A 25,368-nucleotide genomic window follows, 5' to 3' on the forward strand; every position below is an offset into this window, starting at 1 on the left:
TCTTACCCCAAATGTGAATTACAGAAGACTATAACACCGGCGAAATTAACACATACAATCAAGGACGATGACACTACATCGCAGATGAAAATTTCCACCACGCTCGAAAATACCAAGTCTCATTTCTCCATCACCCCAAATCTGGACATTCATAGGCTAATTGCTTTTCCTTCACCGGAAATGAAATATCAGATCTCTGAAGCGTGCACTGAGTAGACTTCCTTTCAAATCATTCACCGCCTCAACACATAGGCAAGTATCCTACCATCAAGTCAATACTGTGCGATAACCAATCGTGAGCATCATAGCAACCTGTGCATAGCCTCCAAGCTCTTAGAAGCACAACTACCAAGCTAAAACAATAGAAAAACCCTTCCTCCAGGTGACGACAATAGCCCCACCAACTATACCGAGAGAAACATCCCGCACCACATCTGTAGTACCATTAAAGTTCTTCAATTCTCGATTTATAACAAGCGGTTCGCATCGCGTAAGATTGAGTAGGAAGGAAACAAGGGCATAGGCCTCAAGGAATCAAATCGCACGATGAGGAAACAAGAAGGGGAGTACTCCTAACAGCCCTGTAGCCTCCCGAAGATAAGTACAGATGTCTCTGTACCGATCCGCAAGACTCTACTAGACTTGCTCATGACTCGTGAGACCTAAGGGAACCTAGTGCTCTAATACCATGTTGACACGACCCAAAATACACTAAGGGTCGTGATGGCGCTGGACACTGCTATCAGGCAAGCCAACCAAAATACTTAATTAAGTTCTCGTTTTATCAATTGTGAAAACTATGATTTTCCTTCAATTTTACCAGTAAAAGATAATCGTTTTAAATCAAATATGAATGTCAAGAAGTTAATACAAGATACCTCATAATCATCCCAAAACCCGGTGTCACGAGTGCATGAGCATATACTGGGAATGAAATAAAATACAGTAATTATCCGGAGTACAAGTGGACAGAAATGAAAATACAGTACAATACTCTGAAGGAGACTCTGCTGGCTACGGACGACTCGATGAATGCAACTCACCTAAGTCTCTCTATCAACCATGTCGCTATGCCACTCATAAACCTGTGCAACAAAAATGCACAGCAAGTGTAGTATGAGTACGAAAACAACGTGTACCCAATGAGTATCCCGCCTAATATCAAAGAAGTAGAGATGAGAGGTCGACTTCGACACTTACTAGTGGTCCAATAATGTTATCTCAAATATATAGTAAATCAGTGATTTTTATAACAGGATTGTAATTCAATAGAATGAAGCAAGTAAACAATTCTTTCTTTTATAGGAAATTCTCAAATTTCCTTTACATCATTTATACATTCATTCTCAAGTTAGGAGGGCAAATATCAACATCTATAAATTCCAAGGCAAGCAATACAAGCATGCGCAAATCATGTCGAGGACGTATGGCCTGATCCAACAATATTTAAATGTGCACTGCCAGAGGGTCGAATGGCGCGAACCATAGATACATCTATTTAATCTACCGAGGCGTTCGGCCCGCTCCGAAATTAAACACACACAGACAGTCAAGCAAGGAATCAACATGGAACAATTATCCCAAAGAAAGCCAATTCTCTTTTAACAATTTAAGAAAATGAAGTTTAGTCTTATTAGAAATTCATTTACTAATTCGATGTGATTTAAGCAATTCAAACTGTCAACAAGGTTACAAATATTCCAAGTATAGCATGCTTTTGGGTCTAGACTACCCGGACTTACACATAATAGTAGCTACGCACGGACTCTCGTCACCTCGTGCATACGTAGCCCCCACAAATAGGAGCACATAACCAATTATTTCACCTATGGGGACAATTACCTCTTACAAAGTTAGAAAGGAAACTCACCTCGCTTGGAAGATCCATAACCGACATTTCACGCCCTTCCGAAGACTCGAATCGATGCTAAATGCTCCAAAACGAGTCAATAATTATGCAAATCCATTAATATATGGTCAATTACTCATTACAATCTAATTTATAACAATTCCTAACCTTGATCGAAAAGTTGACAAAGTTTCCCTCGGGCCCACATGCCCGGGTTCCGAAATTTCTCGAAGATAAAGTTTACCCATGAACTCACGAACTCAAATATATGATTTTCTCCTAATTTCATACCCAAAATCGTGGTCAAAATCCAAGAATATCAATTTTATAGGGTTTCCCTCAAACCCCAAGTTTCTACCAATTTTCATGTCCAAATCCGTATATAATCATGTATTTAACTAAAAACTAGCATACATTTCTTACCTCATGCTTGGTGGTAAAAATGGCACCTCAAAGTTGCTCCAAAATCGGCTCCAATGGAAGGAATGAGGTTGAAATAGACCCAACCCCCGATTTAAAAGAACCTTTCTGCCTCCAGCATTTCCGCACTTGCGGTCCCTTAACCGCTTCTGTGGTTCCGCAGGTGCGTCCTTTCTACCGCTCCTGCGGTTTCTCACCAGGCCCCCGTTTCCGCTTCTACGCCTCAACCACCACAGGTCCGGTCCCGCTTCTGCGGCTATATGACTGCATCTGCGGTCTCTTCACTTCTGGTCAAAACCGCATCTACGCCCCTCCTAGCCGCTTCTGCAGCTCCGCACCTGCGGCCCTAGTCTCGCAGGTGTGGTTACACCAGCAACCAGCAACTTCAGCCCTTCCCAAAATTCCTTTTTCAATCCGTTAACCATCCGGAATCCACCCAAGGCCCCCGGGACACCAACCAATCATGCCAACCAGTCCCAAAATATTTTATGGACTTGCTCGAGGCCTCAAATCATATCAAACAATGCTAAAACCACAAATGACACTCCAATTCAAGCTTAATGAACTCTAAAATTTCAAAGTTCTACTTTCGGTGTTTAAACCTATCAAATCACGTCCGATTGACCTCAAATTTTGCACACAAGTCATATTTGTCATTACGGCCCTACTCCAACTTCCGGAATTGGAATCCGACCCCGAAATAAAAAAGTCCACTTCCGGTCAAACTTCTCAAAAACCTTCAAATTTCTATCTTTAGCCAAATGACTCCAAAATGACCTACGGACCTCCGAATTCAATTCCGATCGCGCTCCCAACACCAGAATCAGCATACGGAGTTATTCCCAAACTCGGAATCCCAAACGGATATCGATAACATTGAAATGCACTTCAACCCAAAATTATGAAATTCTTCCAAAATGCTAACTCCCACAATAGGTGCCGAAACGTTCCCGGGTCTTCCAAAACCCGATCCGGGCATACGCCCAAGTCTGAAATCATCATACGAACCTACTAGAACCTTCAGATCCCTCCGAGGTCGTTTACTCTGAAATCCAATCTTAGTCAATTCTTTCAACTTAAAGTTTCCGAAATGAGAATTCTCTTTCCAAATCCACTCCGAACTTCCCGGAATTCAATTCCGACCGTGCGCACAAGTCATAATACCTGAAGTGAAGCTGCTCATGGCATTAAATTGCTGAACTATGCACTAGAGCTCAAAACAACCAGTCGGGTCATTACAAAACTTCAGTAAAATTGATCTCCGAAACTTGGATAATCCCTTAATGCCTTTTGAGGTCACAAATGCTATTTTTTCATTTAAACCCTTCAAGGTACCAGGGCAAGATGGTATTCATCCTTTCTTCTATTAAAAATATTGGAAAATTGTTGGGCCATTAGTTATAAATTTTTGTTTCCAAATATTCCGCAACAATACACTCCCAATGAGTATTAATATTACATATATCTGCCTTATTCCAAAAATTCATAACGCAAACAATTTATAAAAATTTCGGCTAGTAGGCCTCTGCAATATGATGTACAAAGTTATTACTAAGATTATTGCTAACAGAATAAAACCCTTTTTAAATGACTTGATTAGCCCATTTCAAGCAAGCTTTATTAAGGGTAGAAGAACTAGTGACAATGTTATCATAGTCCAGGAAATCATCAATCAATTTAAAAAATTAAAAGAAAAAAAGCCAGTATGATCCTAAAATTAGATTTAGAAAAGGCTTTTGATCGACTAGAATGGTCCTTTATTTATCGTACGCTCAATTTTTTTAATTTTTCATCATCTATCTCTAAATTAATCATGCACTGCATCTGTACAAGCAATATAGCAATTCTGGTCAATGGTTCAACTACTGAATTCTTTAGTCCAAGCAGAGGTATTAGACAAGATTGCCCCTTATCTCCTTATATATCCATACTATGTATGGAAATGTTCTTCCGTCTAATCTCTCATGAAGTAGACATTTGCCAAGGGGACCCCATATACCTAAGTCCCCGAGATCCCGACATATCTCACATATTCTTTGCTGATGATCTTACCCTGATGGCTAGGGTTAATGAGAAATCATGCAACTCCATCAAAAATAGTCTATCGCTGTTCTATAAATTATCAAGGCAAAATATTAATCTCCAAAAATCCAATATCATCCTTTCAAAAAACTGTGCTCCTAATTTAGAAAAAGAAGTAGCAAACACATTCAACATCAACATAAGCAACACCTTTGGGAAATACTTGGGATATCCAGTTCTTCAGAATCAACCAACACTTAGGGACTGCCAATTTATTATTGATAACATGCAAACAAAAATTGATTGCCTGGAGAGCAAACTTTCTTAATATAGCTGGCAGAACAACCCTAGCAATCTCCACCCTTAACTTGATTCCGAGTCATGCCATGCATTACACTTACCTCCCTACCAAAACCCTTAAACAGATAGATCGTATTCAACACAATTTTATCGGGAGATCCACTAATGAATCCAAGAAGCTTCACTATATAAGCTGGACCAATATTACCAAAACAAAAGAAGAAGGGGGCTTATGCCTAAAAATAGCCAAAACCAAGAACTTAATTACATTAAGCAATCTTGCGTGGAGGATTCTGATGAATGCTACAGCTATATGGTCGAGGCTCCTAATTCACAATATGCAAACAACAATACAAAAATCAACACCTCATTCATTTAGAAAAGTATCCTCAAGGGTTGGTTGATTTGCTCAAAAGGCATTACGTGGCAGCCAAGTAAAAACTCAAACCTTAGTCTTTGGACCTCCAATTGGATACCAAACCTACAACCACTAATATAATGCATTGAATGACCTCTTAGCAGAGGAGAATCAACCATCAAGGTCAAATACATCTTTTACAATGGCCAGTGGGATCTAACAAGAATTTCCTTTATCATTCCAAAGGAAATTAAGACAAAAATTAATCAAGTACCAATACCATTAAAGGTTGGAAACAATGATACTCCGATTTGGAATCTTAACACCAATGGATGCTTTACCAGCAAATTGTGCCTAAAAATTATATAAAATACTACTCCCCATCATTATGACTTCATGTGGATTTGGAAACTAAAATACCCCAATAAAATAAAATTCTTCCTTTGGCAATGCCTTCATAACAGAATTTCATGTTGCCAATACTTGCATCATATTGGCATTAATATAGATAGCAACTGTCCTATGTGCCACCAAGAAGAAGAGTCCATCACTCATATTTTCATTTGATACCCCATTGTTCAAATCCTATGGGACAATCTAGGAATCAAAGACCTAACCATAGCTGCCATACAACACTGGCTGCTTCACACAAAAAACCGTAGGCCAAGTTTTAAATCCACCCACATTGACTGGCAACAGTTCTTTCCCTTCATAATATGGGGGATATGGATAAATAGGAATAAGAACAACACCAACAACACAACTCTCCGTCCGTCACTCCAAAAAAATTCTAAATCACTCCCTAAAATTCCACTTCATGACATCAAACAATCAATCTATTCAAAGCATCATAATAATTCTTATTAATTGGCACACTCCACACAAAGGTTGGATAAAGCTTAACATAGACGGAGCCTTTGAAAATTTGAAGTGTGGCTTAGGTGGAGTATTCAAGGACAATACAGGAAAATGGATATTAGGATTCCAGAAATACTGTCACGACCTATTTTCTCTACATATTGAATTGCAGGCACTGCAAAAAAGGCTACAATTGGCACGCAAGTTTGACCTATTTCCATTGAAAATAGAAACGGACTCAATAGAGGTGATAAACGCTATTAAGTACGGACATATGATACTAGATAATCTGATTCACTCTTGCAGGTCATTAATGCGCCAGGAGAAGGGTCATCTACTTCGGCATAACTTCAGACAAGGAAATGCAGTTGCGGATGCTCTAGCAAAGTAAGCAAAAAACAAAGAAAAAAAACAATATTTTCCGGAAGAACAAAATTGTTTGTTGAATCACCTCTTTTTGTGAAATAACAGCTAATCAAGGATATGAGCGGGGAATGCAAATTTTCAAAATAACTGCCTTTGTAATATGCTTAGAACCCTAGGAAATCAAAATATTGCTAGTGACAATAGCTATTTGTACGCAGAGATATCTTACACCAATGTCACCTCTATTGACACTATGATATATAATATGTTAAATACTACTTAGTAAGTAATATAAAATCCTATTAGCACTCAAAAAAGATATGACAGACATTTTCTTTATGAGCAAACGTGAAATGTCTCTTTCGTTGCATTTTTACTTTTTCGTATATATACAAGCTTTAAAATTATTTACCCAATTTTATCTAAATTTTCATATTTACATAAGGTAACTAAAGTTTCTTACAAAATGTATACAAATTCGGTCAAAATCTACAATTTATCTACAACTTAAATATAAATTTTTTGTACAGAATCCGATCAAAAACTACAAGTTACATATAATTTATAAACAACTTATATACAATTATGTAAGTTGTAGATATTTTGTATATTGTTTCTACACTCGACATATAAATATATATACAATTTGTTTATGTCTTTTTTTTCAAGTTTCAATATGAAATTTCAACCAAAATCACCTCGAATATTCACCAAATTCTCTCAAAATTGAGATATAAACTCTAAAGAATATTTTCAATCATTTGCAACAATACCTTATCCAAACAAATAACAACTTTGCAAATTTCGATTTTCGAATTCAAAGCCTCTAAACTTTCTAATGGCTATAAATGGATTTTAAGCTCATATACATCCAACCAGCTTCTGTTTAGTTTCAATTACACAGTCAATTAGTTTTAGTTTAGTTCCAAACGCCACTCTTATTTATTCATCTTAAAAAGTTCCGGTAACCCATTTGTATTGCTGCTTCATGTATATATTCTATGGCTTTTAACCAGTTGAGTCATTTTTCTTCACCATTCTTTAAAGTTTCGAGCATGTTCATCTACAAAAGCCGAATCGAAGAGCAACTAAAGGGAAATATCTATACAGAGAAGAAAAATATAGAAGAATGAAGCCTAAAATGGATAAGATTGGAATTTAATATACTATTTTGTATATGATAAATTGCATATGCTAATGTAATTAAGTAATAACCCCTTTATGAAGGATAAACATTAAGTAATAATCCCTTTATGAAGGATAAATAAGTTTATAATGTAGTATAGATAGGTAAAAATTCCTTTTAGTAAAATATGCGAGTTCGAACAAGTAATTATGTGGTTCTAAAAGGTATTATTTAGTAAAGTTTCCAGAGCAAAAATTAATCATTCAAAGGCCCAAACCAGAAGAATTTTAGAATATTAAAACAGATCGAACCTTACTTTGAGAGTGGAACTAGAATGAAAATGTTAGTGATCTTTCTCTTTCTTTGTACGTAGAATTTTGCATCTTTGTTGATTTTTCCTCTCCGTCGTTTTATTCAGGTAACATTATTACAAATGCCACCTTATACTTGTACTCTACTTGTATCATATATACTATTAATAATACATGGTACGAAATATCAATAGTTTAAAGCTTGTTGCTTGACTCAATTATTGGAATATCTACATAATGGAGACTCATGTGGATGTTTGCGTGATAGTTTTGCAATATAATGGATTGCAATTTTAGTTTTGCAATGGACATCTAATCCAAAGTCCAAATACAGTTAGTTAAGTTTCCAAACTTTCCAAAAACTACAATCGGAAAGACAGAAATTATTTTGAAATTACTTTGGCTGATATCTACTTTGACAATTCTTTTTCTAACACTTTTTAGTACTTTCTTCTTATTTTGATTCTCCGAACAAAATGCAAATGGGATTAGGTACTAAAATTAATAGGTACAATGTCACCCCTTCGTAATTCGTACATTTAAATTTGCAAATGAGGCTGCTATTTAGGAATTAGTCGGTGCGTCCTGAATTTCACTTTTTAAGTTCAATTTTTTGGGACAAAAATATCCTGAAGTTAAGATTCTTAGTTCAAATTTCAAGATAAAATAAGCATTGACTAATCTCTAAATAGTATTCCTAAAAATGGTTGTTTGTGCATATACCCCGATGACAACGGACGGACGGGGCAAATGCAGAGATAGTCGATTTGGCACATCTATTTAAGTGATTGCCTAAGTTTATAAATTTTTGTAAGTCTAGCCACATTACAAATTCGCATATAAAGTAAAAAAAAATTGTTTGAAATTTGACATATTGATTATGCAAGCAAACTTTTAACATCTGAAATTTAACTTATCAAGATCAAATTTCTTACATTTTCTATCTGAAGTTATAGGATTATTGACAAGTGAAAATTGGAGGACGAAGACAAACTGGGAGATCACATACTTGACTAAACTTCGGGTATTTTTGCATGAAGTTAAGACATCTCTTGTTTCTCAAGTATTTTTCTTCATCTAGTGCGAATATCAAAGATATTGATAAAATGTCAAATTAAGAGTAGTTTTTATAATCAGTTTTCATCCGTTTCAATGTTTTCAAGTTTTTCTAATGATAGTCACTTGATTTAAACTCACTTTTTATATTGACAATTCAAGAAACGCAAAATCCTATATATAATAGCAGTTGGGAGAAGAAAACAAGCTTTTCCAGCAATAAATATATAGGTCAAAATCTGACCACAGTAGCCGATCTAGCTGGAATTCCGCCTAAGTGGCTACTGCGAATAGCCTGCATCAACTCTTGATCCTTCTTCTCCAGTTCCTCACCAAGGGATCGATCACCGACATTTGCCCTTATCCGCTCGTGCATCTCACGACACTTGTTGCGGTAGCACCGATACTTCTCCAACATCGTCAGGAAAATCTTGGCCTGAGTGTCGGCCCTACGAGCACTCTCAATCTCCACCATGTACATTTGAAAAATGAAAAGATGGGTTAAGGCCAGGATCGCCAAATATGAAAAGAACATTAAAGAAATGAGAAACTTACCTTCAAGACCATAGCGGCCACTTCATGCATCAAACTAACATCGCGGACGTCCCTGAGAGCCTCGCTCTCGGTAGTAGAACACAAAAGGTCAAACTGCGGTACCAGGTCCTCTGTATCCTCTAGGAGGTTAATATCCGACGAGATTTCAAGTATACGGGATGGGCCTCCCGCATGTACCACCGTACGAGTAAGGCCCTCTTCAAACATCCTGACATCATGAGGATCAAGATCAGACTCAGATTCGTAGTCATCGACCACGACTCCTTTTCCCCTCTCTGCGGCCGAAGAAGAAGCATGACCCGGTCCAGATGATGAAGGCCCGCCCAAAGTAACAACAGCGACCTCGGGACTCTGACTCCCCGTCGTAGTAGTCTGTTGGTCACCTATAACGATCAGAGTCTCTGTCGACAGGTTGGTCACGGTGACCGGCTCTACCTATGCAGATAGGTTAACATCGTTTCCCGTCTCAGACTCCATCAAGGAGATGTCGTCTTCTAAACATACCACGGATGACAGGAGCCATTTCGGACTCCACTCGTCGTCTCTTTGACAACCCCTCACCATCCTCAGCACGTGAAGACTCCCCCATTGGGCAGATAATAGAACTCGGAACCCCAGATTGAGGAATAGTTTCCGTCCATACGGCTACGGTTGTAGATTCAACTTGAGCAGCCCTCGCCATAGGTCGGGTAGCAGGCCTCGGTATGGGCCGAGCAGAGGGTGTCGGCTGACGAAATGTAAGTGGAGGATCCCTCGCCCTTCGCACTCTCCCTGCTAATGATAAATGTCATATAAGCAACAAAATCAAATTGCAAAGTGGAAAACAGACTCTGCAGTAAAACTACTTACCAGTAAGGGGCTTACGTCCTTATTTCTCATAGAAGGACGACCATTCGTGAACTCCTGCCGTATGAGGAAGAATTGCGTTCACCCATTCGCGGATATGATCAACAGGCACATGAGGTAATCTCGCGGCTGCAAAAGTAAAAATAGTTCAATACCGCCCAAAGAAAAGCGGTCAACTATCATTCCAACCAAAGATACAAAAACTTACGTGCGAAGTTCCATCTCTCAGAGAATCCTACAGGATCCGCCACAAGGTGCTCGGTCTGTACATAAAAATTGTTTTCATAAAAGTGACGGTTGGCCATGTCGTCCATCTTCACTACCAGACTCTTCGTCCCTCGATGACGCATATGGATCATCGTGCCTCGGATGAGTTGAGGGGCAAAGATATTGAGCATGTGTCTCAGAATGACCTCCTGACCAGCAAACTCTGCGAACTTGAGCAGCATAAGGAACAATTTATACAAGTACGGTGAAAGTTGAGCTGGACACACCTCATAAAAATAACAGAAATCTACCACCAAGAGGGGGAGAGGAAGCGTATACCTGACGATAAAGGGATAGGCGTAGAACACACAATATCCCGGACGATCGAAATGTACAATATCATCTCCCACCGCCGGTAGCATTTCAACATGGTAAGGGATCCTCCATTTGGCCTTTAGCTCTGCAATCCCCGCCTCAGTCATAACAGAGGGAGCAGGCTCCGACTCTTCTCCGACAGGACTGTGGAAATCGTTCCACGACTTTCCAAGGTGAGGCAATATTTCGGCCGCCGTCGGAACCCCCTCATCCTCTATCACTTCCACTCCTCCGGGAGCAGGAACATCACTTTTCGACGCCGAAATTGCGGCAGGATTGTCAGCACGGGAAGAACTACCAGCCATTTATATCGATTTAATAGAACAAATGGCTTAAGAAAAAAGAAGTGACTGGGACGAAAATTTCCGGCTAACCGAAGAGAATTGAAAATCTGAAAGTATCGGAAAAGAGGAAGATCTAGAAAACTCTTTCAACAAAGGCAAGAAAGTGTGCCAATCGAATGGTGTTTTTTCTCTATTTATAGGGACATAAATTCCCCAAGCGGGAAACCCAAGAGTCACCAATCGAAACTGATAAGGGCATGAAACGGTTCAATCCCCAGGAAACGTGTGCCATAATGGCAGTAGCCACGAACGACGATTCAAATCGAACAATGCTTCGGTTCTGAACGGTCCCAGCGGTCCAAAGACATCATTACAGCGCCGTCCCATTGTCTCGATCTAAAAACTATGCCCAAGGCACGAATAGTCAGATTTCTCCTAAGTGTTCAAAATCATAATCCGTTTGTCGGGCCCACCAACAGATGACCCCGACGGACGGATAGACTAACTGTATAGGTCAAAATCTGACCACAGTAGCCGACCCAGCTGAGATTCCGCCTAAGTGGCGGGATAGCGAGAGACATCACGACCTACTTCGGTCTAAGCACCTACAGTGTACATTAAGTTAAAAATAATATTCAAATAACGAAAAAAAAAATCACAACGCGAAGGCACATCGGCCAAAGAAGATTGCAAGGGTCCCAGAACTATATATAGGGGGACTCTCAAAGAGAGAGGGGTTTTTTTCTCTTTTTGCTCTCTCCTTCAATTTCTTGCCAAAAAGGATGCAAAATTGATCATCCTTTCTGTCTCGTAAAAGAAGAAATGACAAATAGCAATAAAGATTGATCACTCTTATTTTATTTTTACTCATTATTTTCCGATTCATTTTCAGATCTAGGGTTTATTATGCTTGACTAAGATTGACTTCATCATTATCATTAGTTATTTTAATCAAAAATATTTTGACATCTTTTGATCAAACAATATCCACTTGATTTGAACTCACCTTTTCATATCAAAATTCAAGAGCTTTCAATCTTGCAATAATAATGATAGAAGTTCTTAATTCGCTACAGATGCGGAAAAAAATTAAAAATTATTTGTGCTTTAAATGGTGTTGTGCAGCTACCCCTTGAAATTACTTCTAGCGGACGAGTCCACCGATCCACCTGGCACCTACCAAAGAATTCCACATCTAATCTCAGGTCGTTGGTGGATTATTTGTAGCCTATATTTTTGTTTAGGTCATCTCCAACCCTAACACCAAATTTCACACCAAAATAGTGTAACACCAAATTTATTCCAATCATTACACCATTTTTTATACCAAAAAATAATATTTCTTCTCTCTCTTCTATATTATATTATTATCATCTATTTAAATTTCATTTTTTATTTCCTTCAAACAAATACTATCTTTTTCCTTTTTTACATATTCATTATATATAATTCACATTCACCACTTATATAATCATTTGTTACAAATTATTTTAAAGGATAAATCAACCAAAAATGAAATTATTGATAAAAGATAATTAAATAAATATTACATCATAGTCAAATTTAATTTAAGTACCACATAAATATTCAACTTTCGCCTCTATTCTCCCATAAAGGCTCGATTAATGCATTACAAAGTGCGAAATGTGCATCTTTATCCTTAATTTTTTTGTGTCGAGCTAAAAATTATTCAAATCGGTGATTTTCATCTACTGTCATTTCTACCGTAGGAGCTGGACATTCACGTGCATTTTCAATTGGTGCATTAAAATCACGCCCGTCCTCAATTATCATGTTGTGCAGTATAATACATGTGGTTATTATATCACGTAGCACCTCTTTTCTCCAAAAACGTGACGGACCTGCAACAATTGCAAAACAAGATTGCAAAACTCCGAATGCACGTTCAATATCTTTTCGACATGATTCTTGTTTCATTGCAAAATATCTCTTATTTGATGAACGTGGCTCCCGAATAGTTTGCACAATAATAGACCATTTTGGATATATACCGTCAGCTAAATAATAATCGATGTCATATTCTTTTCCTTGAATAACATAACGCGCTGGAGGAGCAATACCATTAGCGAGATTGGAGAATAAATGTGATGATTCTAAAACATTAATGTCATTGTTGGTGCCGGGCATACCAAAATATGCATGCCATATCCAAAGGTCGTAATCAGCTACAGCTTCAAGAATAATTGTTGGGGATCCACTACGACCTGCATATTGTCCAGCTCATGCTGTTGGACAATTTTTTTCATTTCCAATGCATGCAATCTAAACTGCTGGCATTCCTGGAAAACCACGTTGTTCATCGATGTACAGAAGACTTGCAACACCGTTAGTTGTTGGTGATCTCAAATACTGATCGCCAAAAACCTCTACGACAGCTCGACAAAATCTCTTCATGCTCTCAATTGCAATTGACTCTCCAATTTTGACATATTCATCAGTGGCATCTGCTGGCAAACCATATGCCAACATTCTAAACACGACTATAATTTTTTGTACAATGGATAACCCAAATCTTCCCACTGCATCAGCGCGTTGTTCGAAGTACATATCATGACCTTTAATTTCATCAACAATTCGAAGGAATACATTTCGTGACATTCGAAATCGACGACGAAACATACCCTCATTAAAGCGTGGATCCCGAAAAATAATCGAGAAATGAAGCTTCGAGACAAAAAGAATACAAAGAAGAAAATAAAATTTTATTGACGAACTTGAATTCCATTGACGATCCAAATCTTCGTGAATTTTTGCGACAAGAACAAAGACGAATAATCGATAAAAAAAATCAATAATTTCAACAACCACAAGCACAATAATCTTCTACCCCGTTCTCTTAGTATTTTGATAATTTTAGTGCACCTGGAAATGACATAGGGGTTTACTAAACTTGTGTTTTATGTTTTTAAATGTAATTTCAATTTTAATGTATCCTCCTTTGATGTACTTTAATTATAATGTCTATTTATTTTATGTATTGTTAATTTTCTTTTTTAAATTTTAGTTTTCACTTTTCAATTTTAGCAACATTAGCTCTTACATTTGCATTTTTTGTTTTTAAATAATGGTTATATTTCTTTTTATAAAATTATAATAATAATAAAATTAACTTATAATTTTATATAAATATAATATATACAAAAATTAATATATCAAAAAAATAGGATATAAAATTAAAATTATAAAGATCTTAATATAAAAATTAATTATATATACAATATATGATAAATTAAAAGTTCAAAAAAATAAAAAGATGAATAAAATAATAATAAATTAAATTTGGTGTGATGAATAGTGCTGCACCAAATTTGGTGCAACACTATTCATGCACTATAATGGTGCAAGATTTGGTATTCCATTGGAGCAAAAAAATACCAAATTTTACACTAAATTTGGCATTGGAGATGCCCTTAGGCCACTCTTTAATTTTTTTTCTGTTAGAACAATTGACTAATTTTCAGTAGTAAATGAATTCTTTTTTTTTTTTGCAGATACATTAAGCCTATTAAACTGACAGGGCATTTATATTATTCTATAAGGCATTTATATTATTCTAGAATCTTCCCTTAGGTCAAAGAAATTTAATGGCTTATGTATGATCAAAACAATTCGTTTTTGCTGTATTTGCTCAATACAATTTTTTAGCCAAATAATTTCAAGTGAATCTCCCTACTGTATTTAGCTCTGACCCAGTATACCATTTAAAATATTTTTTATTTACCACTTTTAAAAGCAAGTAGCACAAGAATATGATATATAGCGGACAAATAGCAAGTAATCAAACTATGCCTTATCACCTCAACATTTATAAATAAAAAAAAAGTTTTTTGTTCTATTCTATTTCATATTAATAAGGTAAGTGTTTGACTCAAAAGATATCGGAACCTTTTTGAATAAATCAATCAAAGAAGATGAAAGGGTAAATCTTAGTCAAACATAATAAATTTCAGATCAATAAGCTAACAGAATAGATAGTATATAAGACAAAGTAGATATAATCGATCTTATTGAAATTTTTCATTGTGGCTCCCATCAATCGATGGGAGAGGTAGTTTTACATATTTTTCCGTAGATTACTTCTTTCCTATGAAGATTACAAGAAGAGAGCTTAGGAGAGAATGGGAAGGAGAGCCCCCCCCCCCCCTTATCGAGGGTTTTTCCCTACTATATATAGCCAAGACACCCTTGCCATTTACTTGGTCCGATGCTCTCTCGCACCAAGTGTGCCTTGGTCGTCCTTTAGACATTGCTCCTTCTGACTCGATGGGTGTCGAGAATGGGATGCAGAGTGAGCCATGTCGTCTTTTACTACCCTGTCACTTGGGCGGGACGTTGGTCAGCTCGACCATGACGGTCAGATTTTAACCAATACAGTTAGTCCCTCCGTCTGTCGGTGTCGTTCCCTGTCGGGCTTGGCAGACGGATCATGATTACTACGAATTCAAGTGAAATCTGACTCCTCGTTCCTTAGTTATGTTACTTTGGTTTTAAGTGAGATGACGGCGTTCTTTCGATATCTTTGGACCGTTGAGGCTGTTTCGGAACCGAAACGTCGTTTGGTATCAAAGCGTTATTTCGTGGTTACCGCCATTATGACACACGTTCTTGGGGAACTGAAACATTTCGTGCCCTATCAAATTCGATTAGTGACTCTTGGGGTTCGTGCTTGGGGGATTTATGTCTCTTATAAATAGAAGGAACTCATCACTCGATTGACACACTTCTTTGCCTTTTACTCGAAAGAATTCTGCAGATATACTTTCTTCCTGACACTCCAAGTTCCGTTTGCTCTCAGTTAACTGAAATTTTTCATCTTTTCTTTCCGTTGTCTTTTTGCCGCATCATCTAGATAAAATGTCTAGTGATTTCTCTCGCACCGATCTCCCTGTCACAATTCCGGCACCGAAAAGTGTTGCTTAGGCCATTGGAGGGCAGATGCGGTGGAAGATGAGGAGGTCCCATCGGTAGTTGAGATTTTGCCTCACCCTGGGAGAGAACTGCCCGACTTCAGCAGTCGTGTCGGGGTAGAGCCGGAGCCTATCCCTTCTGTTATGAGAGAAGAAGACATTGCAGAGTTGAAAGCCAGGTGGGGGATCCCCGGTTACGTCGACATGCGACCGGAGGTAGGAAATGACATAGTTCATTTTGACCGTCCTGGGTACTGTGTATTTTACGTGTACCCCTTTCTTATTGGATACACACTTCCTCTCCCTCTCCTGGTGGTAGACTTCTGCCGTTTTTATGAGGTATGCCCCCAACTTTTGTTGTACTTGTACAAGTTGTTCCTTATGTTGCTCAAGTTTGCGAAGCTCGCCGGTCGTGAGATTACCTTGGATTACATGCTCAATATCTTCGCCCCTCAGCTTATCCGTGGCACGATGTTTCACATGCGTACTCGGGGGTCGAAGAGTCTGGTGGTGAAAATGGACGACAGGGCTAACCATCGTTTCTATGAGAATTATTTCTATATACGGACTGAGCACATTGTGGCGGATCCGACGGGGTTCCCTGAGAAATGGAACTTTGCATGTAAGTTTCTTATGCTTTTAGTCGGAGATATATTCGACCATTTTTCGTTACAGTACTAAACCCTGTTATGTCTCTGCAGCCGAAAATTTGCCTCTTCCATCTGTCGAAGGTATCTGCAAGTGGATGAGTACCATCCTTCCTCATACGGCGGGGGTTCGCACCTGGTCGGCCTTTTATGAAAAATTTGGACGCAGGCCCCTTCGTGGGAGATGTGTTTCTGTTTGTTACTTTTCCTCTCTTTTTACTTAGTTTCTTATATGTTGTTTGTCGATGCCAGGGAGAATGCGGAGAGCGAGGGCTCCTCCATTGGCTTTTCGTCAGTCGGCATTTTCCACTCGCCCTGTTGCAGCACCTGCCGTTCGGCCTTTGTCGAGGGCTACTTAGGTCGAGTCGGCAATTGTGGTTATTCCTGCGGAGGCCACTTCTCAGACTGAAGTTCCGACTCATGTTGCTCGTCAGATGGGCGAGTATCCCCGCGCTAAGAAAGAAGAAAGGTCGTCTAAGAGGCGACGAGTGGAATTCGAGGCAGCCCCTCTAACTGTAATTCACTTGGACGACTCTCCCTTGACAGAATCTGGGGCGGTGGTTGATACCGCTCTGCCCGTAGAGATGAAGATAGTTGTCGCATCTGCCCTGTCGACGAAAATTCCTACTGCTGTTGATGATCAGCAACCTGTCATGATGGAGGGCCAGATGTCTGAGGCTGCTGTTGTAGTTTCAGACGTACCCTCATCCTCCGTACCTGGTCGTGCTTCGTCCTCAGCTGTCGAAATAGGAAAGGGCGTTGTGGTCGACGATTATGAATCTGAGTCGGACCTCGATCCTGATAATGTTAGGATGTTTGAGGAGGGTATTACCCACTCAGCGGTTCGTGGAGGAGGGTAGGCCCGTATTCATGAAATTTCTTGGGATGTTAATCTCCTGGGGGACACAGAGGATCTGGTGCCACAGTTTGACATTCTGTGCTCTGCTGTCGAGAATGAGGCTCTCAGGAACGTTCCTGAATCGATTTGATGAATGAGTGGCTGTTATGGGTTTGAGGGTACATTGCCCTTTTCTTTTATACATCTCCCATTTTTCTTATTTTTTTGGTAACTAACTTCTTTTTTATTAATCATCAAAGATCAGTCTTTACAAATAGTCTAGCATAAAACTCTGCTGACTATCTCATCATCAACTAATCTACTGGATTACAAAATAGCTATACTAAGCTATTCTACTATCAAAAATTGCTGTATTTGTTTTCTAGCTCTAGGAACTACTCTAACATTACATATATAAGCTATTTCTCGTAATAAAACTTCACTGCTACGATATCTCTGTTCAAAAATACGTATATTCCTTTCCATCCATAATGCATATGAAGCTTCAGTAACCACCAATCTGAAAATGTTGGCCCTACTTGACTTCCCTTTGGCTTTGTTGATGATCCATTGAAGATGTTGATCCCAGTTGTGATTATTCAATTGATCTTCTTGAATTCACCTCATTACTTGTTTCCACAACATTACTGTATATGAGCATAACAAAAAGAGATGATCTCTTGTCTCCACTTGTCCTTGGCATAGAACACATTGTTGGTTAATGTTCAATCCCCATTTAACTAACTTGTCCTTGGTAGGTAATCTTCCTTGTAGCAGTAACCATAAGTTGAAGATAGCCTTTGGACGAGCAGAGTTCTGGAATAGCAGATTCTTCCAACTTACTCTTGGTAGATCTCCTAATAGTTGTAAGTATAGCTGTCTGATGGTGCCAATATGATCATTTGAACTTTGAGCTTGTTGCAGAATATCTCTTGAAGCAATTATCCTCTTGACCATCCAACTAGCCTGCTTTGGAATTGGCATGTCCTTCAGTTGTTGTTCTTGTTTAACATAGTAGGCATTAATCCATCTTATCCATAGTTTGTCTTCTTTATGAGCTAAATCCCAACACACTTTTGCAATTGCTGTCTTGTTCCATAGAAGAAGGTTGATGAGGTTCAGACCACCAGTAAATTTAGGAGTACACATTCTCTCAAGACACATATGCTTTCTTAGTGATAGTGTTGCTACCAGACCATATATAGATTCTACATAAAGCCTCAATCATCTTCATCACTTTCACTGGAAGGATAAACAACTGAGCCCAGTAGGCTTGGATGCCAAAAATAATAGATTGAACTAGTTGCACTCGACCAGCATATGATAGCTTCTTAGCAGTCCATGAGGAGATCTTGGCTGTGATTCTATCAATTAAAGGTTGACATTGGATCAAAGCAATTTTCTTAGTGGATAAAGGAATGCCTAAGTATTTAAATGGTAGCTCTCTTTGTACAAATCCAAGATGATCTAGAATCTGTTTCTTCACTTCCTGTTTCACTTCACCAAAGTAAACTGAGCTTTTACCTAGGTTAGCTTGTAGTCTTGAGGCGTCAGTGAACTGATAGAAATACTGTTACATAGCAACAATGGAAGGTAGGTCTCCTCTTGCAAATAGAAGGAGGTCATCAGCAAAGCTCATGCGAGTTATGCCCAATTTTTTGCACCTGGGATGGTATTGGAATTTGGCCTCTTTTCCCAGCTCAACAAGTGATCTACTCAAATATTCCATTACAATTGCAAATAAGAAAGGAGAGATAGGATCTCCTTGTCTGAGTCCCTTAGCAACCTCAAAAGGTTCAGTAGATTCTCCATTTACAAGAACAGTATAGCTAACTGTTTTAATACACTCCATAATCCATTTAATGAATCTGGCAGGGAAGCCAATCTCCTCCATCACTTGTTGTAGAAAAATCCATTCCACTAAGTCATATGCTTTCTGGAGATCAATTTTAATCATGTATCTAGGAGATATATGGGCTCTAGTATAGGATTTGACTAACTCATGAGCCAGGATTACATTATCAGCTATCTTTCTGCCAAGAACAAAACCAGCTTGGGCTTCACATATTATACTTGGCATGACCTTTTGTAGTCTAGCAGCTAAGATTTTGGATATCATTTTATACAGCACTGAACAACAAGCAATTGGTCTGTATTCCTTGACTGTGGTGGGCTTAGAAACTTTAGGTACTAGAGTAATGGTGGAACAATTCACTGGTTTATACATCTTGGCAGTTAAAAAGAACTCTTTAATAGCTTCTTTGACTTGGCTGTTGATGATACTCCAGGCCTTCTTAAAAAACAGCATTATAACCATCAATCCCTGGAGCTTTATCATCTCCAATGGCTTTAAGACTCTCCAGAATTTCTTGATCAGTTACTTTTGCACATAGTTCCATTTTTTATGTTAAGATAGAATAGGACCATTAGACATATATAATTTATTTATGGCAGGAAGTGATTTAGCTGCTGATCCCATGAGTGCCTTGTAGAATCCCAGGATCTCCCTTTTAATAGCTGCAGGATCAGTTACCCTATCTCCTAGACCATTTGTAATTTCTGTAATTTGTTTTCTTTGTGATATTTCTTTCATAACTGCAGTGAAATACTTGGTGTTGGAATCACCTAGTTGAATCCATTTTGCTCTTGCTTTTTGCTGCAACACACTTTTTTCAATTAGAGACCACTTTTCAAGGTTGAGTAATGTCTCTTTCTTCTTATGTAGTAAGCCATCAGAATAGATACTTGCAAGCTGCTCTTGTATTTCTTTCAGTTCCAATATAGCCTTTTCAATCCTCTGAGTAATGTCCTTGAAATCCTTAGCATTTCAAAGCCTTTAGAGGAGCTTTCAATGCTTTAAGCTTAGTCCATATTGTTTTCAGAGAACCAAAATTATTTTAAGAGTTCCAGATAGATGCCACAATCTGATGGAAATCTTCACGAGTAGCCCATACATTAAAGAACCTAAAAGGGACCCTTCCTTTCCAAGAAGAAGCTACTAGAGTCAATACCATAGGATTATGATCAGAAATTTGAGGTAGATCATATATTGTCTCCACATGACTCCAAGTTATCATCCACTCATAGTTGCCAAAAACTCTGTCTAACTTGCTACATACCCTATCAGCTCCAGGTTGTTTATTTGTCCAAGTATAGTACTCTCCTTTCCAAGGCAATTTTGTTAGTCCTGCTTGCTGAAGACAATAGCCAAATTCTTGAATCTCTGAGTAACTAACTGGATTACAAGATATTCTGTCATTAGGATATAAAATTGCATTAAAATCCCCTGCAACTAATCATGGACTTGTGATACTTGTTGAAATTTGTTGCAAATTCTCCCATAGTGATCTTATTTGCTCTATTCCATTGAAACCATAAACAACAGTGAGATAGCAATCTATATCCCCCCTTATACTTCTTACTAGACAATGAATCATTTGAGGATCATCATTAAGTCCAGTAACAGTAAGATGATTAGCATCACATAGTATCCATATCCTACCATTTCTTGCTTCATTATAATTAGCTAGCATACCCTATCCAGGAACAAGAAATTTTGAAATTCTTTGAGCATTATATTTTTTTACCTTAGTTTCCACTAATCCTACTAACTTTATTTTATTGCATCTAATATACTCCCTAACTTCCTTCTATTTATACCTTTTATTTATACCTCTAATATTCCAAAATAACCACTTCATTGTTGATTGCTTGTTCCACCTCTATTCCCAGGTGACACTTCATATTTACTATTGGACACTGCTTCAAATCTATTTCTCACAGGAATGGGGGACATGGGAGGAAAATTAATGAGGTTCAGTTCTGGGCTTTGGACTATTTTTCCTTTATCTTCCTGCCTTTCAACATTTGGAACCATACTTGGTAGGTCACAGCTTTCCTTAGAACTCTGAACATCAGTTACCTTATTAACAGTAACTTGTTGTGATTCAGTTGGGGCTTTTTCTCTTTGAACAGGTGCTGCGGGTACTGGGGCCTTGATTCTCCATTCCTGTGTAATTTTAGTTTTCTTCACTTGGTTAGGTTGTTGTGTAACAGGTCTCACTTGGCTTGAGCACTTGTGTCCTACTACTTGACACTTCTCACAATAAGTAGGTTCCAATCATAAGTAACACTTTGCAAGAATTTCTTCCCACTTGGATCCATCACCCACACTTCACTTGGCAGCTCTTTGGTAACATTAATCTCAATAAGCATTCGAGCATAGGAGACTCTAGTTTGCTTGGTTGTGCACTCATTAGCAAAAATAGGTTTCCCGAACATACTGGCTATCCTGCTCAATGATCTCGTTCCCCAACAAGACATAGGAAGCTTGGGAAATTTAACCCATAGTGGGATAACAGTAGGAAATTCCTCAGTAAAATCAAAATCAGGGGTCCACGGCTTCAGAATTATAGGTCTATTAGCTATGGAATAAGGTCCAGCACATAGAATTTCATGAGCATCTTCCATAGTTTTGAAGCTGATTATGTAGTAGCCTTCATCGTGATAGAATAGATCTGGTTCTGGGACATGTGAACAATGTAAGTTGATGTATCTCTTCATCGCATTATACCTTAGCCCTTCTCTTAAGATGTAAGCAATCAACGCACATTTCCACTTGCTCTCTTCCTCTTCCACCTCTAATTTGTCTAATTGAACTATAGTGTCCATCTACAATTAGCGGTGGAATATAAGATAGTGACATACCATTTGTAGCAAATCTGTTCTTCTGAAAAAGCGTTGCCCATGAATGTTTAGATTCTTCTGCTTTTTTGTTTGTTACCACTGGTTCCACTAGTTCTTCTACTGAGTTGACTTGAATCTACTCTGGATGTTGCATGATTACTATTTCATTGGTTGAAACTTTCATCGGATCTGGTATTGCTCCAATTGGTGCTGGAGATGCCAGATCCAGCTTCTTAGAGACATTAGACTGGTGCGAAGTTGAGCCAATTGAACATGCAGTACCTCTAGTAGATGGATCTATGCTTTGAACTGAAGTTGGTGGAGTGGTTAATGGATCTACTTTCTCCATTAATGGTTGCTTAACTATTATCAGTAGGTTCTCTAATGTTGTTAGTGGGTATGTCATTTTAAAAATCCCATTTTTCTTATTGGCATAATTTTAACCCACCTTCTCGTTTTTCAGACGTACATGGTGGAAGTGGAGAGTATGTGTAGGGCCGACATTCGGGCCAAGCTTTTCTTAAAGATGTTGGGAAAGTATCGGCGCAATCGCAACAAGTGCCGTGAGATGCACGGGTGATTGAGGGAGAATCCTGGTGCTCGATCCCTCGGTGAGGAATTGGAGAAGAGAGATCAACAATTGATGGAGGCCATTCGTAAGAACCGTGTGCTCGAAGAGTAGCTTCGCGCGAAGGATGAAGAGCTCAAGGTGGGAAAGGGGGTGGCTGCAGAGTGTGACTATCTGCAGGGGAGGCTGAGGTTAATGCAGGATGAAATGGACCAGAACCTTATCAAGGTCGAGGCGATGAGTGCAGAGTTGATGGGAAAGATGGCCGAGTTGGAGAGAAAGGTCGTAGGGCTGGAGAGTATCGAGAGTGCCTGGTCTGCAGCTTCAGCAAGGGTGGCGGCACTGGAGAACACTATCCACATCATTCAATCTGAGTAAGAGTCGGAGAAAGCGATGGCAACGCTGATGGAGGCGAGGCTTGAGGAGCGCATTGGTGAGATCGATCGGGAAGCTTCGACCTTAGGAGATCGGGTCGCCGCTCTTGAGGCTGAAAAGGAGCGACGGTTGGCTCAGATTGAGTCTTCCTCCGCCACTGCTCCCCGTCGCCTACACGAGCTTTGGGTTCATGCTGAAGCTCAGTGAGATATATACAAGAGTCTGTGGGGGGCGGGCAACATTACGGAGGCCGCATATGAAGAAGCACGAGCAAAGGCGTGGGAGGACCGTGTCAACTGTGGTTATGACTCTATGACTTCGGAGGCCGAAGAGGGCGCGGATAATGAGAGAGATCTTCCTGGAGATAATGGTGGAGGTGATGACGTCGAGTGATAGAATGCTGTCTTAGTCTGTTTTCTATTTTCTTTTTTATTCATTGTCGATTGTCATTATTCCTTTCTTTCTTCTTCTTCTTCTTCTTTTTTATTGTTGGCTTGGGCCGTATGTAATCTGCGACCGTTACCGCAATGACCTTGTATAAAGAAATTTTTTTTGGTTGTTATATGCCTCGTGCTTTATCTTTGTTTTCGCTTCTTTTTTTGTAACTTTGGCACGGGATGGATTCCCGTATGGCGAGTCCCTGTCTTTTCTTCCCTTTTTGTTTACTGACGGCCCTTGGCCTTAGATATATTTCGAACCTTTCCCTTTGGCGATGGCTTGTGGACTTGAGGGTGTGATTTTGACTCTTGTCGAAAAATCGACCCGTCGCTATTTGATTAAGGTCGAACTTTTTTTTGGCGAAGGCCCTTGGACTTAAAGGGTGTTATTTCGAACTTATCGAAATAGTAACCCGTTATCATTTGATCAAGGTCGAACTTTTCTTTTTGGCGAAGGCCCTTGGCCTTAAAAGGTGTTAATTTGAACTTATCGAAATAGTAACCCATCGTCAATCGATCGAGGTCGAACTCTTCTTTTTGGCGAAGGCCCTTGGCCTTAAAGGGTGTTATTTCGAACTTATCGAAATAGTAACCCGTCGTCGTTCGATCGAGGTCGAACTCTTCTTTTTGGCGAGGCCCTTGTCCTTAAAGGGTATTATTTCGAACTTATCAAAATAGTAATCCGTCATCGTTCGATCGAGGTCGAACTCTTCTTTTTGGCGAAGGCCCTTGGCCTTAAAGGGTGTTATTTTGAACTTATCAAAATAATAACATGTCGTCGTTCGATCGAGGTCGAACTCATCTTTTTGGCAAAGGCCCTTGGCCTTAAAGGGTGTTATTTCGAACTTATTGAAATAGTAACCCGTCGTAGTTCGATCGAGGTAGAACTCTTCTTTTTGGTGAAGTCCCTTGGCCTTAAAAGGGTATTATTTCGAACTTATCGAAATAGTAACCCACCATCGTTCGATCGAGGTCGAACTCTTCTTTTTGGCGAAGGCTTTTGGCCTTAAAGGGTGTTATTTCGAACTTATCAAAATAATAACCTGTCGTCGTTCGATCGAGGTCGAACTCTTCGTTTTGGCAAAGGCCCTTGGCCTTAAAGGGTGTTATTTCAAACTTATCGAAATAGTAACCCGTTGTCGGTCGATCGAGGTCGAAATCTTCTTTTTGACGAAGGCCCTTGACCTTAAATGGGGTTATTTCGAACTTATCCAAATAGTAGCTCGTCAACGTTCGATCGAGGTAGAACTCTTCTTCTTGGTGAAGGCCCTTGGCCTTAAAGGGCGTTATTTCGAACTTATCGAAATAGTAGTCCGTCGTCGTTCGATCGAGGTCGAACTCTTCTTTTTGGCGAAGGCCCTTAGCCTTAAAGGGTGTTATTTCGAACTTATTGAAAAAATAGTAGCTCGTCGTCGTTCGATCGAGGTTGAACTCTTATTCTTGGCAAAGGCCCTTGGCCTTAAATGGCGTTATTTTGAACTTATCAAAATAGTAGCCCGTCGTCGATCGATCGAGGTCGAACTCTTCTTTTTGGCGAAGGCCCTTAGCCTTAAAGGGTGTTATTTCGAACTTATCGAAATTGTAACTCGTCATCGTTCGAACGAGCTCGAATTCTTCTTCTTGGCGAATGACCTTGGCCTTAAAGGTCGTTATTTCGAACTTATCGAAACAGTAGCCCGTCGTCGTTCGATCAAGGTCGAATTCTTCTTCTTGGCGAAGACCCTTGGCCTTAAAGGGCGTTATTTCGAACTTATCAAAATGGTAACCCGTCATCAGTCCCAGTTTTTGGAGAATCGGAAATCCTCTAGGGGAGTCCCGGTTCGTTGACATTGTTTGCATCATAGAGTGCAATGTCGGAGAGTACGAAACGTTGTTGTTTCGCTCAGGTTCGTTCTGCGCACACATTGTAGTTTTCTTGTTTGACTCATGCCTTCCAGCTTGGAGGTGTCACCGGTG

The 25,368-nt window shown here is 39.1% G+C and overlaps 1 protein-coding gene and 1 pseudogene across 1 annotated transcript; both read right to left on the reverse strand.

Moving 5' to 3' along the window:
* Positions 1-12,520: 12,520 nt before the first annotated feature.
* On the reverse strand, positions 12,521-13,573 carry LOC104223143 (uncharacterized; annotated as a pseudogene).
* A 4,391-nt stretch (positions 13,574-17,964) lies between these two features.
* Positions 17,965-18,495, reverse strand: LOC104223144 (uncharacterized). Its single transcript, XM_009774515.1, has one exon. It carries the CDS (start codon positions 18,493-18,495, stop codon positions 17,965-17,967), a length of 531 nt encoding a protein of 176 aa, XP_009772817.1.
* Positions 18,496-25,368: the final 6,873 nt, after the last annotated feature.

This window comes from Nicotiana sylvestris, chromosome 2 (assembly GCF_000393655.2).
Source record: "Nicotiana sylvestris chromosome 2, ASM39365v2, whole genome shotgun sequence".
Lineage (NCBI taxonomy): Eukaryota > Viridiplantae > Streptophyta > Magnoliopsida > Solanales > Solanaceae > Nicotiana > Nicotiana sylvestris.

Coding starts and splice junctions, on each gene's coding strand:
- LOC104223144 (XM_009774515.1), bottom strand. CDS start 18,495: ATGTGTACTCCTAAATTTACTGGTGGTCTGAACCTCATCAACCTTCTT.